At 43.7% G+C, this 14,150-nt stretch overlaps 1 protein-coding gene across 1 annotated transcript in view; it reads right to left on the bottom strand.

Annotated features, from left to right (window-relative positions):
- SV2C (synaptic vesicle glycoprotein 2C) overlaps positions 1-14,150 on the bottom strand; it is a 364,181-nt gene that overhangs the window by 135,547 nt on the left and 214,484 nt on the right. Inside the window, exon 3 of the mRNA XM_069750127.1 lies at positions 12,575-12,755. Within this exon, the coding sequence (XP_069606228.1) occupies positions 12,575-12,755 (181 nt within the window). The remainder of the gene's footprint in view (positions 1-12,574; positions 12,756-14,150) is intronic.

The raw sequence follows: 14,150 nt of genomic DNA on the forward strand, positions 1-14,150 counted from the left end.
ACCGTGATAGCGTTAAGACCCCTGTAGTCTATGCATGGACGTAGTTCCCCATTCTTCTTCTGCACGAAGAAGAACCCTGCCCCAGCAGGTGACACTGATTTCCTGATGAACCCTCTTGCCAGATTCTCTTGAATGTACTGAGACATGGCCTCCGTCTCCGGGAGAGATAATGGATAAACTCGACCCCGGGGAGGCTCCGCACCAGGCAAGAGATCGATAGGACAGTCATAGGGGCGATGGGGCGGAAGGGTCTCCGCCGCCTTTTTGGAGAACACGTCTGCATAAGACCAATTTTGCTTGGGGAGAGAGGATAGATCTGCGGGTACCTCTGTAGTAGCAACCTGAACACACTCTCGGTGACACCTACCCCCACATGATTCACCCCATCCCAGAATTCTGCCAGAGGACCACTCGATGTGAGGAGAGTGGTACCGTAACCAAGGTATCCCCAACAGGATCTCATCAATCCCCTCAGGAATGACGAGCAGAGATATAATCTCCTGATGGGATGGCGACATGGACAGAGTAAAAGGGATGGTCTGATGTGTTATCTGTGCAGGGAGTGTCGACCCATTCACCACTCGTACCGTTACTGGTTGAGATAGCATAACCAGGGGTATTGCGTGACGTTGGGCGAAGGCAGAAGACATAAAATTGCCCTCCGCCCCAGAATCCACGCAGAGCTCTACCGAGTGGGAGGATGAGCCAAAAGTAATTGTCCCCTTGAAAGACAATTTGGAGGCAAACGTCGCAGTGTCTAGTGCACCTCCACCTACTACCACTAGACGCTGACGTTTCCTCGACCGCTGATGACATCTGGTGGCAAGATGTCCTGACTGTTGGCATACATGGCAAACCTGGAGTGCACGGGCGGTCCGGGACATAGATCCCGCTCGTGACACCACCTTAGGTTCATGGGGCTCAGGAGCCTGGACTGGAAATTCTAAAGGTTTGGCGAAGGTGGGAGCCAGCCGAAACCTCTGCCTACACTGGGCTCGCTCTAACCTCCGCTCGTGAAAACGGAGGTCAATACGAGTAGATATAGTTATTAATTCCTCCAGTGTGGCGGGAATCTCCCTAGTGGCCAGGGCGTCCTTAACGTCGTCAGCCAGCCCCCTCCAAAATATAGGGATAAGGGCTTTATCCGACCACTCCAGCTCAGATGCTAGAGTGCGGAAGTGGACGGCAAAAAGGCTGACCAAGGACGAGCCCTGAGTCAATGCTAACAGTTGGAGCGCCGTATCATGGGTGACACGAGGTCCTAAAAAGACCTGTTTCAGAGTGCTCAGGTATAACGGAGCACTCTGCACCACAAGATCGTCACGCTCCCACAGTTGCGTAGCCCACTGCAACACCCTGTCCGACAATAAGGAAATGATAAAGCCCACCTTAGCCCGCTCTGTAGGGAAACGAGAGGCCAGAAGCTCGAGATGTATTGAGCACTGACTCACGAAACCCCTACAGGACTTACTGTCACCAGAAAATTTCTCTGGTAGCGGGAGGCGAGATAGCGTCGGTACAGGGGCAGCAGTGGACAAGGTAGCTGCAGCCACACTTGCAGCTTGAACAGCGACAGCAGTAACATCCACAGCTGAAGTTGAATGCTCTAGAGCCACCAACCTTCCCTCCAGCTGCTGGATGTACCGCTGTAAACGCTGATCGTCCGCCATTTACTAGCCAGACCTTGGCGCTAGTATTATGTTAGGACTGGCGGAACGCACCCAGAAAGATGATATAGATGCGTTCGCAGTCCGAGGTCCACCGTGCAGGTGAAAACCCGCTGCTAGTAAATTGCAGACTATATGGCGGTACACTAAAGTAAAGACACGTGGGTTCAACCTCACGCAGTGTGAAGGAAGCAATCCTGTTGCGTCACAGGACCGCGGTACCGCACCTAAAGCGCGAGCAAGCAGTCAGCGTACTTAACCCTAACTGGGATTGAAGTCCGATTAGACCCTTGCTGGCACTACACCGCAACTGGGTGTGTAAGGAAACTAATTAGAAATATATAAATGCACAGGAGTGCGAGCAATGCCGCACTGACGGACGCCACCAACCACACAGGCTTGTGTATGGAAAGCGCTAGGCAAGCGCATGGCGCCGTACAGGCGAACACAGCAAGAGGACGCTGTAATGTGTGTATCATGCAGATGGTTAGTTGGGCGCTAGATAGCTACCAACATCCGCGAGCAGACAACAACTCTAGGGAGGGATATTTAGGAGCTTTCATCCATCGACATACATCCATCTACACACACACATATATATAATTATGAGACAATACTAGCGCATGGCCGTGCGGTCATGCGCAGTTTATATAGTTGCAGCACAGGAAGTGGCTACAGAACTTTTGCCCTTCCAAGACCTGCCAAGAGGACCAATGGGATGTGCCGCAGAGCCTGAGCACCTGACCCTTGATCTCCAACGGGAGATCTTGCCCCGGGCATGCTCAGTATGTGCAGACAAGGACTTAGTCCCAGAGAAGTCCGCTTGCTGCTGACCAGTACTGGCTTTAATGGCAGAAGCTGGAGAAGCAGCAGTAACTCTTAGAACAGAGTGAGATTGAGCAAGACGCTGGGACCGACATCTTTGCTGAGCAGACTCCACTGCGGCTGGAACAGAATGGGAGACCGCAGTGGAGATGGCTCGAGATTCCCCCTGTGCAGAAGTGGGAACTCGACCTCTAACAAATGCCTGTTCCTTATTATAATCTTAGGTCTCTCCCAAAAAAAAAAAAAAGAATACTGCACTCATCGTCCACCTGTCCCTGCTGTGCACAGTCTGGTCCGCTACACCTCTCTTTTCTCATTCCTTGTCAGATAGATTTTCTTCTGCTTTTTCTCTCCAGGCCAAGACTTCCAGCACAGGTCTCAGACATCACTGCATGGCAAGATGTTAGAAGTCCTGGCCTTTAGTTATTAGGTCAAAGAGAATACATGCAATAGGAAAAAGCAGAAGACCCAACAATGGGTTTGGAGAACGGCAGGATAGTTAAGCAGTGAGGTGAGCATTATTAGTATTTTTTAACAGTTTGCCCTGGCTCTCTACAGTTCAGGAAAATGAAGGCTAGACGTGGCCAGCATTTTGCCGAATTCGGGTGCAGTGAATTACAAACAAATCTGTATTCGGTAAACTACAAATTTTTCATCAAATTAAAGTAGAAATCAATTCCACCTAAAAAATCGCTCAAATATGTCTTGTCATAAATAGAGATGAGCGAATTTGTTTGTTTTTTGTCCACTAATCTGATTTTGACATATTCTTGCCTTATTCGAACACTATTCAAGCCGAATGTAAGTTTAATGATCGGTTCCAAACATATTCGGAAATTTCTACTCACATTGACTCAGTGTTCGACAAATATTGCAAAAACAATGTTGGATGCCAATCGTATTCGGAACCATATCCAAACAAATTCGCTCATCTCTAGTCATAAATGTATGATCAGAGAACTCCGACCCCTTTAACTCTCACCAACCCCAAAAATGAAGGTCCCACATTCAAGTCTAAATGGAGTGGTGTGACCATTACTCCCGTTCACTTTTGTGGGTCTACAGCAGTGGTAGTGTGAGTGAATTAAGCAGTGCAATACTGGTCCATTCATATGGGGACACAGAACCACTGTTCTTGGAATCTTTGGTGGCCTCAGTGGACGAGCCCACACCAATGCATAGAGGTATATACTGTATCACCTATTTTGTGAATAGGAGACAAAGTCGGTTAATAGCTAAATGCTTTTCACTCATTACAGATTCTTTAAAATTACTGCAACATGATAACACTTTAAGAATGCAAAATAATTTCTTATAACAATGAAAATATTAGCAAAGGTTAAAAATTTTCAATATAGACTAACATATCACATAATTCCAAAATGCAATACATGTGCTGATTACATAGGGGGTATATTAAGAGTACACAGTCAATCGAGTAATATGCTATCATTATAATATAATAAAATATGGCCCTTGAAACCAAGGTATAACAAATCTTATGTATCAAGTAGTATTCTAAAATAAATCAATGATCCACACTTCTTGCGAATCAAAATTGTGGAATTACATGTAAATAACCAGAGCCGAGCCTAATAAAAAGAAATAAATTAGTCTAGTAAAATCACCTGGGTCTCTATAGTTAGAAGAGATTGATGACTTGTCGCGTATCTTAAAGCAGATGTCACCAGATTTCACATTAGGAATTAATCTGAGAATATTTTCATTGAGGTGGGTGACCCGGCAACTGAAATAGCTTTCAAAGTCTGGTAAAATGAAGGCTTAGGCAGTGTTCACATAGTGAGCTGTTTTTGCCACGATTTGTTTTTAACATACATACCCTTCCCCAAATCAGGAAAGGTGCAGCGCCATTGTTCTCAGCACATCGGAGGTTCAAAAAGCGTACATGCTCTGCAAGGAAGAGCACTTCAGACTGCCCATGTATGCATGTACTTAAGTTATGATATCACATACATTGGACAGAGGTCTGAGAGGTTTAAAATGATGTGCATGATGTACGGCACCCAATAAAGTGACCCATAGCGAGAGCAGTGGCTTCATGAGAACGTGATTAGGAGAGTATGGTATGAAATTGTCTAACAGGTGGCCCAAAAGTCAGTAGACCATTTTAAAATATATTGACTATTTTGCTATTAATTTTTTTTCCAGATTATTTATATGGGAATCCTTGGAATCCTTGGAAAATAGTTATGGAGAAATTTATGACAGACTAAAAAGTAAAAATAATCCAATTTTATCAACAAAAACAGCGATGAATTGTGCTTGCATTCAACATTTTCAATATCAATCTGAAGGCGATCCCAGCAGCTGAGTGTATCCCGAAGCTTACTGTAGAGGATTCAAAGGACGATGATTGTATTCCCATATAGAATACAGGTGCAGCAATTGAAGCCAGAAAATTATTGGTCAAATTAGTATATGCCGCCCAGATCCAAGATTTTACAAGGCAAGAAGATAATTTCATTAACAATTTTGTTATGAGTGACAAGGCCCACTTTCATCTAAACAAGTTTGTCAATTAACAGAATTTAAAATTTGGGGGAAACTGTAAAAGTAATGGTTTGGTATGGTATAAGGAGAGAAAGAATTCTTGGTCCTTATTTCTTTGATGAGGTACAAAACGCTTGCATGGCAAATTTTTGGACAGGGGATAATTTCACCAAACTTTGAATTCTATTGGCCTCCACGCTCACCCGACCTTTCGGACATATCCTACAAATCTAATTCAAAATAATTTCCAAGAAGTAAATTTATTGTTTATAAAAGAATAAATGTGAATTTTAAATACATAAAATAGTTATTCTAATTTGAAATGGTTAAATGCCTTTTTGGCCACCCTGTACAAATTGGAAAAAGGAAAAAAAGCCAACACACTGCAGTTGCCTAGTCCCACCGGAGCACAGAATGAATATTGCTGATACCAATTATAATTATCATAATGTGGTAGAAGAAATTCAGCTCAGCTGTATAACATCGTCAACTTTCTTTATATATTAAAACTTCTACACATGCATTATTAGTCCATAGATAGGAACATCTACATGTTTCTGGTGCTCTCAGCACCGTTACTTATGACATCATGAGTTAGAGCGCTGAGGGTACCAGAAACTTGCAGATATACTTATTTATGGACTAATGATGCATGTGTAGAAGTTTTAAATGTCATGACACAGTTGTTGGTTGACTTGGGACCAGGGGCTCCTTCCCTGTCCTTGACATTAGGAGGCACCCTAGCTTGTCCTATTCCCCGGAGTACTTCTGAAGGTGAAGATGATGGGGCTGCCACCCTTGCCTTATCTTCTGAGTTAGCCCTCCGTCTGTTCTCTTCCCCCACCCAGGGAAGAGGGGCGCTACCGTGCACTGCAGTACACCAACCCAACAAACAAGGCAACACAAATGAGGGTTATCAGAAAGCACCAGGCATACAAAATATTCCCTCACATATAAAAGAGGAATGCACCTGGGAGTGGAGGAAAGGGAATAAACCAAAGTAGAGGTGAGAATGGAATTACCACACTTACAAACTACGCAACAGTCACAGATACCTCCCCCAGAACTCATTCTCATATGAACTCCTCTCCTCCTAAGCCATGCAGGAAATGCTAGATCTGACATAGATTTGAATAAGGACCAGATTATAAAGGGAATGGGAGTGGCTAACTCAGCTCAGCTGAGAGCTCAGGGTTTCCCAACATGGCAGATTAACCCCTATTCTGCTAAAAGGAATAAACACCATTAAAAGAAGTGTTTCTTCTCAGCGCAGGAGTAGGAGCAATCTGACGCTGCGGTCATCTGGCTCCCATCTGTTGCCGAAACCCTGTCACATTAAACATATGCAAATAAAGTTGAAGATTTTAGACCGTTGAGCTGGATTTCTTCTACCACACTAAAATAAATAGCATTAAGATATTAAGTGAAAAAAATTGTTCTGAACAACCTGTTTAAATAACATATGGCTGAGGCACCACCATACATAAGATGAGCATCTCTGAAGCCCAAATTGCTGATATGGCGAGGAGAACAGGATCATTTATAAGAACTGGGTGTAAGTTTTATTACTTGGGAAGGGAGCCAATTAAATAAACTATTAAGGAAAATATTAATGCAGTTTGCTGTATGTATAGCTCCAATGATCCAGAGGAAGTCTGTTATTTATTAGCTTTAATAAAATGTGTAAATCAGTAAGTAGTAACATCCAATCAGCCTCTTATATTGACTTCATATCATGTCACTTGCACTACACAGAAAAAAAATATTTACCCATTATTTGCTGAATGGAGCAAGACTAACATACAACCCAATGACAGAAACAGCCTACCATAGTCTAGAAATAAGCAGACAGTGTATACTGTGTGGAGTTATTGTCATTTCTTTCACATGCTTCAAACCACACAAATCACAATCAATGACTCCATTTAATTAAACCACATACGATCAATATGCCTCTAAGAAAGTCAGTTATCAATATATTCATTACTGAGCTGTCTCCATTCCATGGGAATTCATTGGCCTTATGCTAATTTGCAGTGGTGCACTTACTGTATAGCTCCTGGCTGCAATCCAACATTAACACACTTGTTACTGCTCCAACAGAAAGTCTGGGCGAATGCACAACAGTAGTTGTAGTGGTGACCTAGTACTGGGTAATACTGAGTAATATTAGATGTTGATACAGACACTGAGTAAGTCTATGTGCACATAGAGCTTCCTTGAGGCGGTCAAAAATGATGAGTGGAAACCACGTTAGAGAATGCTTATTTTTGGGTATTGTCACGCACGCGCCCAGACTGAATGGCGCGGGCATACGGGGGTGGTTTGTGACCCCACTGTGCCACAAACCAGACTACCCTGGAGGGGGCGTGACTATGACAGCTGCCTGGGTTTTCACTGGAGCCTCAGATGGTGAGGTCAGGCTTGTGCAGCAGGCAGCTGCCAGGTGCTACTCCAGGGTGGTGACTGGCTGTGGCTGCTGATCCCACTAAAGAACGGAGCGGGCACGGCTGGCACTCTGGCTGACAGGCGGGCACGGCTGGGACACAGGCAGGCAGACGGGTACAACAGAGACACTGGCGAGCAGGCGGACACGGCTGGCTCTCTGGTAGGCAGGCGGGTACGGCTGGAACATAGGAAGAATCGGTAGGGACCGGTCTGCAGGCAGGTATGAGAAACAGGTAGGAGCCTGTACAGACAGGAGGACTAAGTAACAAGTAGAAGGTGGAACTAAGAGAAGAGAAGGAGAAGGCAGAGCCAAGGGCGGAGCCGCAAGAGGCGGAGCCAAGGGCGGAGATGCTGGAGGCGGAGCCAAGAGCGGAGACGCTGGAGGCGGAGCCAAGAGCGGAGACGCTGGAGGCGAAGCCAAGAGCGGAGACGCTGGAGGCGGAGCCAAGAGCGGAGACGCTGGAGGTAACGCCAAGAGCGGAGACGCTGGAGGCGGAGCCAAGAGCAGAGACAGAGCCAAGTGCAGAAACACAGGAGGCGGAGCCAGATAGAACCGCAAAGAGCGGAGCCAGATAGAACCGCAAAGAGCGGAGCCACAGAGCAAAGCCAGAGAGTGCGAAGCAAGGTCTGAGTGCAGAGTGTAAGCAGACTGAGAACACAAAGAAAGACAAAGCAGGGAAGGAAGCCACAGACAAGGAGACCGAGAAAAGACAAAGTACAGACAAGGCAATGGAACAAGACACAGGGACAAAGACACAGGGACCAGGATATTCTGCCTCCTGGAGGGCGGACTACAAGATCAAGGCAATAGCACAGAGAAAAGCCTCCAGAGAGGGAGTAACTCAGAGCAAGGCCAGGCAAACTCAGCAGCTAAACACTAACTGAGCTAACACATTGCACAGGCCCAGACCACAGGGTGGAGCTGCACTATATACAGGAGGCCTCTTGATAATTGGTCAGGAACTGATTAGACAGATGCACCTGATTCCTATAAGAACCAGAGAGTTCAGGCACCGGCCCCCTATACACATAGCCATGAAGCAAGCACAGAGCAGAGACACAGAACATAGAGCTGGCATGAAACAGAAACCACATCATGGCCTGGAGCAGTGGGTAAGATTGTATTCACTGTTAAATGGAGTAAAATAGAGAATTCTGGAAACCACCAGTAAAAAAGAAGCCCCCAAAATTCTAGAAAAACACCAGCAGCCATGCGAAAAAATGCCTCAAGAAACATCATTTGCACAAAAACTTTGTGGAGTTTTTGGAGGAGTCTTTTTTTTCCTGGCACGTTTTTGAAGAGTTTTGGAAGAGGTTTTTTCGCTGAAACATTTTTTACAGCAATTGCTGTGAAGGTATCACGTCACGTTGGAAAATGCCACTATTCGGCAGATATAGTAACGTTAGAAAGGTGCAAGCCACCATACTAAAAGCGTGCATTAAAGAGAATATTATCTTTAGACCTCCTTCGAGCCACCTGCTTTCAGTCAACAGGCATGCTGATGCAGGTACAGTCACAGTTCAAAGCATTCAGAGCAGAGGATGTAAGCATGCCGCAGCACTGACTGACAGCCAGCTTTGTACTGATGCACTATAGTGCTGCTGTCCTGAGGTCAAAGTGTTGAGGCATGCTTACAGATCCTGCTCTCACTGTTAACTGTGGCGGCACACCTGTTGACAGGTACAAGGATGCAATGGCGCAGAGTATGAGGAGACAGTGGTATTTAACTACCAATTATTTATTTGATTAACACCAATATATAGGTACTTAGTGCCTATGTTACAATATCAAAGGCAAAGAAATAAGCTGTGGCAATACACTGAATTATAACAAGTTAATAACATGATAATACAACTAAATAGGATAGACACAGTATATACAATACAACATACAATAGTATTTACACACCACCACTCTATATTCACAACTAAGCAACTATTGTCGTAAGTAATGTCTTGGTCCTAATTCTTCGATGTAGGGTGCATCACCAACGGACCCATCGCCACTTCCAAAGTGATATAAAGTGTCATACAGGCCCCCACAGGAATCTATGTTTCTCCCCGTTAGGCCACAAGTCTCATATCAATTGGTAGTTCGGCATACCGAACACACTGGCTGACTCCGTTTCCTGCAGAACAGCCCCGATTATTTTTCTCCTCTCTGTACCATACGTTTGCATTGGAGGTTGTGGCTCATACAAATGTCCCTCTCAGCCCAACCATCATGGGTCTTCTGACATGACTTGGGTCTCTCATCTTCGGGTCTGGTCTCGTGGGTCTTTACCCAGTTCTGTTCTCTCAAATCTTCATTCGAGTCTGGTCAATTGGATCTTCAGTCAGGTCTAGTCTCTCGTAATGGCGGCTATAAGCCAACTCTGCGGCTCAGACGACCATCGTGCTACAGGTCCAGGCGCCAATTTCTCTCCTTCTCAGTCTTTCCAGCCCCTTTAGAATTATTAATTGTTCCACAGCTGTCGGCTGACCTGGCATCTCCTCCAATCTCTTCCATCTGGAGATGTGCACTTCGCTCTTCAGTTTCTAATAATGTAGTTATCTCTGCTTTCTTCTTTCTTATCATCTTTAGTCAGCAGATGGCAATGTTCACTTGCTGATACTTGGATTAGGCATTACTATGTGTGTCTTCTCACTCATTCATCCCCTTACATGCCCGTATGACAGCGAGCTGGTGGCTTCTGGGAGGAATAAAGTTGATTAAAGCCGGGCTTTCAGTATGGTGGCTGGACACCTTCCTAACAGTGTTAGCCTGCAGATTAACCCTATATCTGCAGGTTAATACCATTCCCTTTAAGGAAGTGGCATGCATTTTCTTTTTCCAAAAAGCATCTTTCAAAACCTGAACCAAAAAAACGCTACTGAACAGGGATGGCCTGTTTGTTAGGCAATCTCAGCATGTGTTGTGGCTGTCTATCAGCAGTGAGACATGCAGTTACATTTTAAGAGCATGCTGAAGACACTCTGTTAGCACAAGAGCAAGATCCGATAACACCTTCTCCAAGCAAGTTAGCTCATCATGTGCCATTAACTATTAGTTGTTTAGGTGGTATGAAATATACAAGGAGCCTATAAATGACTGATCAGTGCCACACTTATATTAGTGTTCTTGCAAATGCTTGTCCGGCTAGTGGTATAAAAGTGTCGTAAAGGATATGGACGCTTATATGAACTATTTTTTTTTACCTAAATGCATGTATTTTGGGCTAAAATTTTGGGATTTGGTTTTTTTAAAAAATTATGAGCCATTTGGCTTTAACAGGCTTTAACAACTCTTATATCTGTCTTTTTCTTAGCTTTTCTCAGCTAGTTTATTAACTCAACGTTAATGTCGTCTGTGGTTATAAATCAGTAAGGAGGAGCTCACAAAAAAATACAAATAAGGATTACAAACTCTTCAGGACTGATGGATTCTCAGATAACTCATTCTGCAGCTATCAATAGACAGTGCAACAGAAAGCTATAGAAGACAAAGGGGCAACATTTTAATGAAATTCAAAAAATGATGTTTAACCCACAATTTATGACTTTAAAGGGAACCTGTCACCCCCAAAATCAAAGATGAGCTAAGCCCACCAGCATCAGGGGCTTATCTACAGCATTCTGGAATGCTGTAGATAAGCCCCCGATGTATCCTGAAAGATGAGAAAAAGAGGTTAGATTATACTCACCTGGGTGGGCGGTCCGATCCGATGGGCGTCGCGGCCCTGTCCGGGGCCTCCTATCTTCATAGGATGACGTTCTCTTCTTGTCTTCACGCTGCAGCTCCGGCGCAGGCTTACTTTGTCTGCCCTGTTGAGGGCAGAGCAAAGTACTGCAGTGCGCAGGTGATGGGCCTCTCTGACCTTTCCCGGTGCCTGCGCACTGCAGTACTTTGCTCTGCCCTCAACAGGGCAGATAAAGTACGTCTGCACCGGAGCGTGAATGCAAGAAGAGGACACTATTGTAAGAAGATGGGAGGCCCGGACAAGACCGCGACGTCCATCGGACCGGATCGCAGCGGGACCGCCCCTGGGTGAGTATAATGTAACCTCTTTTTCTCATCTTTTAGAATACATCGGGGGCTTATCTACAGCATTCCAGAATGCTGTAGATAAGCCCCTGATGCTGGTGGGCTTAGCTCATCTTCGATTTTGGGGGTGACAGGTTCCCTTTAAGTAAAAAAAAAAATTGTGCACATTATTTAAGGTTCACATGTCAATTTGTCTTTTAAATTTGTCTGTTTGCTTAGAATAATTGTATGGCACATAAAAATAGAATCAGCATCCTGTACGTATTTTACAATAAAATTGGCCACAGTTTATTTATATCAGTCTGTCTGGTTTGCGTATGTTTTGTATTTTTAGGCTTGGATCAGACGAACGTAGATTTTTTTATGCGAGAGAATCTGGCTGATTCTCTCGTATGAGGAGAAGATGGAGAATAAAATTTCTCCATCTACTCCATTGTGTCAGTGCATGAAAATTGGCCTGCACTCAAATGAAATCCAGTACAATGTTTTTCACGAACTCATTGACTTGCATGACTGAGTGCGATCCGAATATGGGATCAAACTCAGATATGCAGCGATTTTTTACTCGGACCGTCTCTTACATCTTACATGTGCGCAGCCCCATGGAATAACATTGGTCCAAGTGCAATCTGATGTTTTGTTAGATTGCATTCGTACAGAAAATACAGTGGTGTGAGCGAGCCCTTAGAATGAAAGAAAAAGATCCGCATGCAGGACTTTCTGTTCTAAAAGTAAAAAATAAACAAATAAAATCCAGAATGCTTTAACATAACTCAATGTGGACTCCTTACTTTCGTTTGAAATAGGAAAGTCTTAAGGATCTTAATTCCGTTTATCGGTTCAATTTATCTGTTCTAAATGGAACAAAAAAACCAGAAACGATAAACAGTCATGTGAACAGAGTCTAAGCTTTTCCTGGGCCACTTTAATGTCAACACTCGTATTAGACACCATACCTTATTAACTTATTTTAACTTATCAACTGAACTACTTAGGTACACAAAAATGTGTATTTTTCATATAAAAAAAAAGTTTAGAAATTACTTAAAGATCCAAGCAAAAAACATTCAAAAATTTCAAAAAAGAAATATCGTTTTACCCAAATCCAGAAAGTAATCGGCAGAGTAGAAATAATCCATATCCTTGGACAAATGAGGACAGAAAGGCAAAAAATCCATTGACAGACATACAGATCAGGAGAGATTGCTTCCGCCCCACTTTATCTGCTAGGCCTCCCCAGAAGAATGCTCCAACCATCATTCCCAGATACACTATACTCCCTGCAAGAAAGAAGGAAATTCACAATTACCAAATGTGTTATCACAAAGCAGCAATGGTTGTCTATCCAGCCAGTGACCCATGAACCATGCATAGTCTGTACGAGACTGTACCTATGAATTGTCGGGCCACGTGGTAGCCCTTGGCCACACAGTAGACATGCTTGTCCTGTTCAGTCAATATTTCATAAAAACTTACGTGTGATAATTCACTGCTTCTGTGATCTATATCTACAGGATATAAACATCTCTACCATAACCTACAAAGGATCAAACATATTTTCGAAATATACAGAAAAACTAATTTGTGGCACACTAAAGTAACTACGTAGGTAAGAAGATAGGCAACGTCTAAGGCCGACCATTAAATGGCAGTCGGCCAACTGGTACTTCAGATAATCGTTTGGCCGATAGTCATCTCAGCCGTCAGTCCCACAAGAAAAAGAAAGTAATGCCAGCTCACCATTAGGGAAAATAAGGATCCAGTATGAACAGAACCACGAGCTGACCACTCGTGTTGGCAAATGTAGAAAAAGGAGAAGAAGTTCCAGCTTCTGGTAAAATATCAAATGTAGTCTTTATTCCATCAAGATTTAAAAAATCAGAGACATGATGGTCAGCAAGTAACGCGTTTTGAACTGAAGCTTGACAAAGAACAACCGTGTTCGAAACGCATTGCTTGCTGACCATTGTGTCTCTGATTTTTTAAACCTTGATGGAATAAAGACTACATTTGATATTTTACTAGAAACTAGAACTTCTTCTCCTTTTTCTCCATTCACAGGAACGCTCGTTCGGCTGATCACTCCTGTGTTCTCTGTGAGAAAGCTTCAAACTGACAACGTGATCAGCAGTCGGATATGCGTGATCGACATCTCTCCCGATCATCAGTTTGCCGGCGCCCCCAAACATATTAGACCTTCAATAACGGTGGGATCAGCTGACTTTAGTCAAATTTATACCGGGCCCTTAATCAAAAAGCCACTTGATGTGCAATGATTAAAGGACAGAGTCTGTCCGAGGAAAAAATCACAGCATGCAACATTTGTTTCCGCTATTCGGATTGCAATCGGCCATGCAAGACAATGAGTCAGTCGAAAACATAGGACAAGACTCGGATGACATCTGAGTGTGGCCTAATTTCGATGGGCTGACTGAATAAAGAAGAAAATCTTTTTTTCCATCCTTTCATCATCTGATAAAATCGTATCACCCTATGATTACACTCTGATCAGAGTATGATTAGCATAATCGGACTGATTTTCTCGATGAGAAAAAATACTGTTATATCATGCAGCCCCAATTATTATTATTAATAATAATAATAATATTGTTTTTATTAGCATTAGAAATATTGCTATTATTAATCATTATTATCATCACTATTTTGCACCTATC

The sequence above is a fragment of the Ranitomeya imitator genome, chromosome 1, assembly GCF_032444005.1.
Source record: "Ranitomeya imitator isolate aRanImi1 chromosome 1, aRanImi1.pri, whole genome shotgun sequence".
Classification (NCBI taxonomy): Eukaryota; Metazoa; Chordata; class Amphibia; order Anura; family Dendrobatidae; genus Ranitomeya; species Ranitomeya imitator.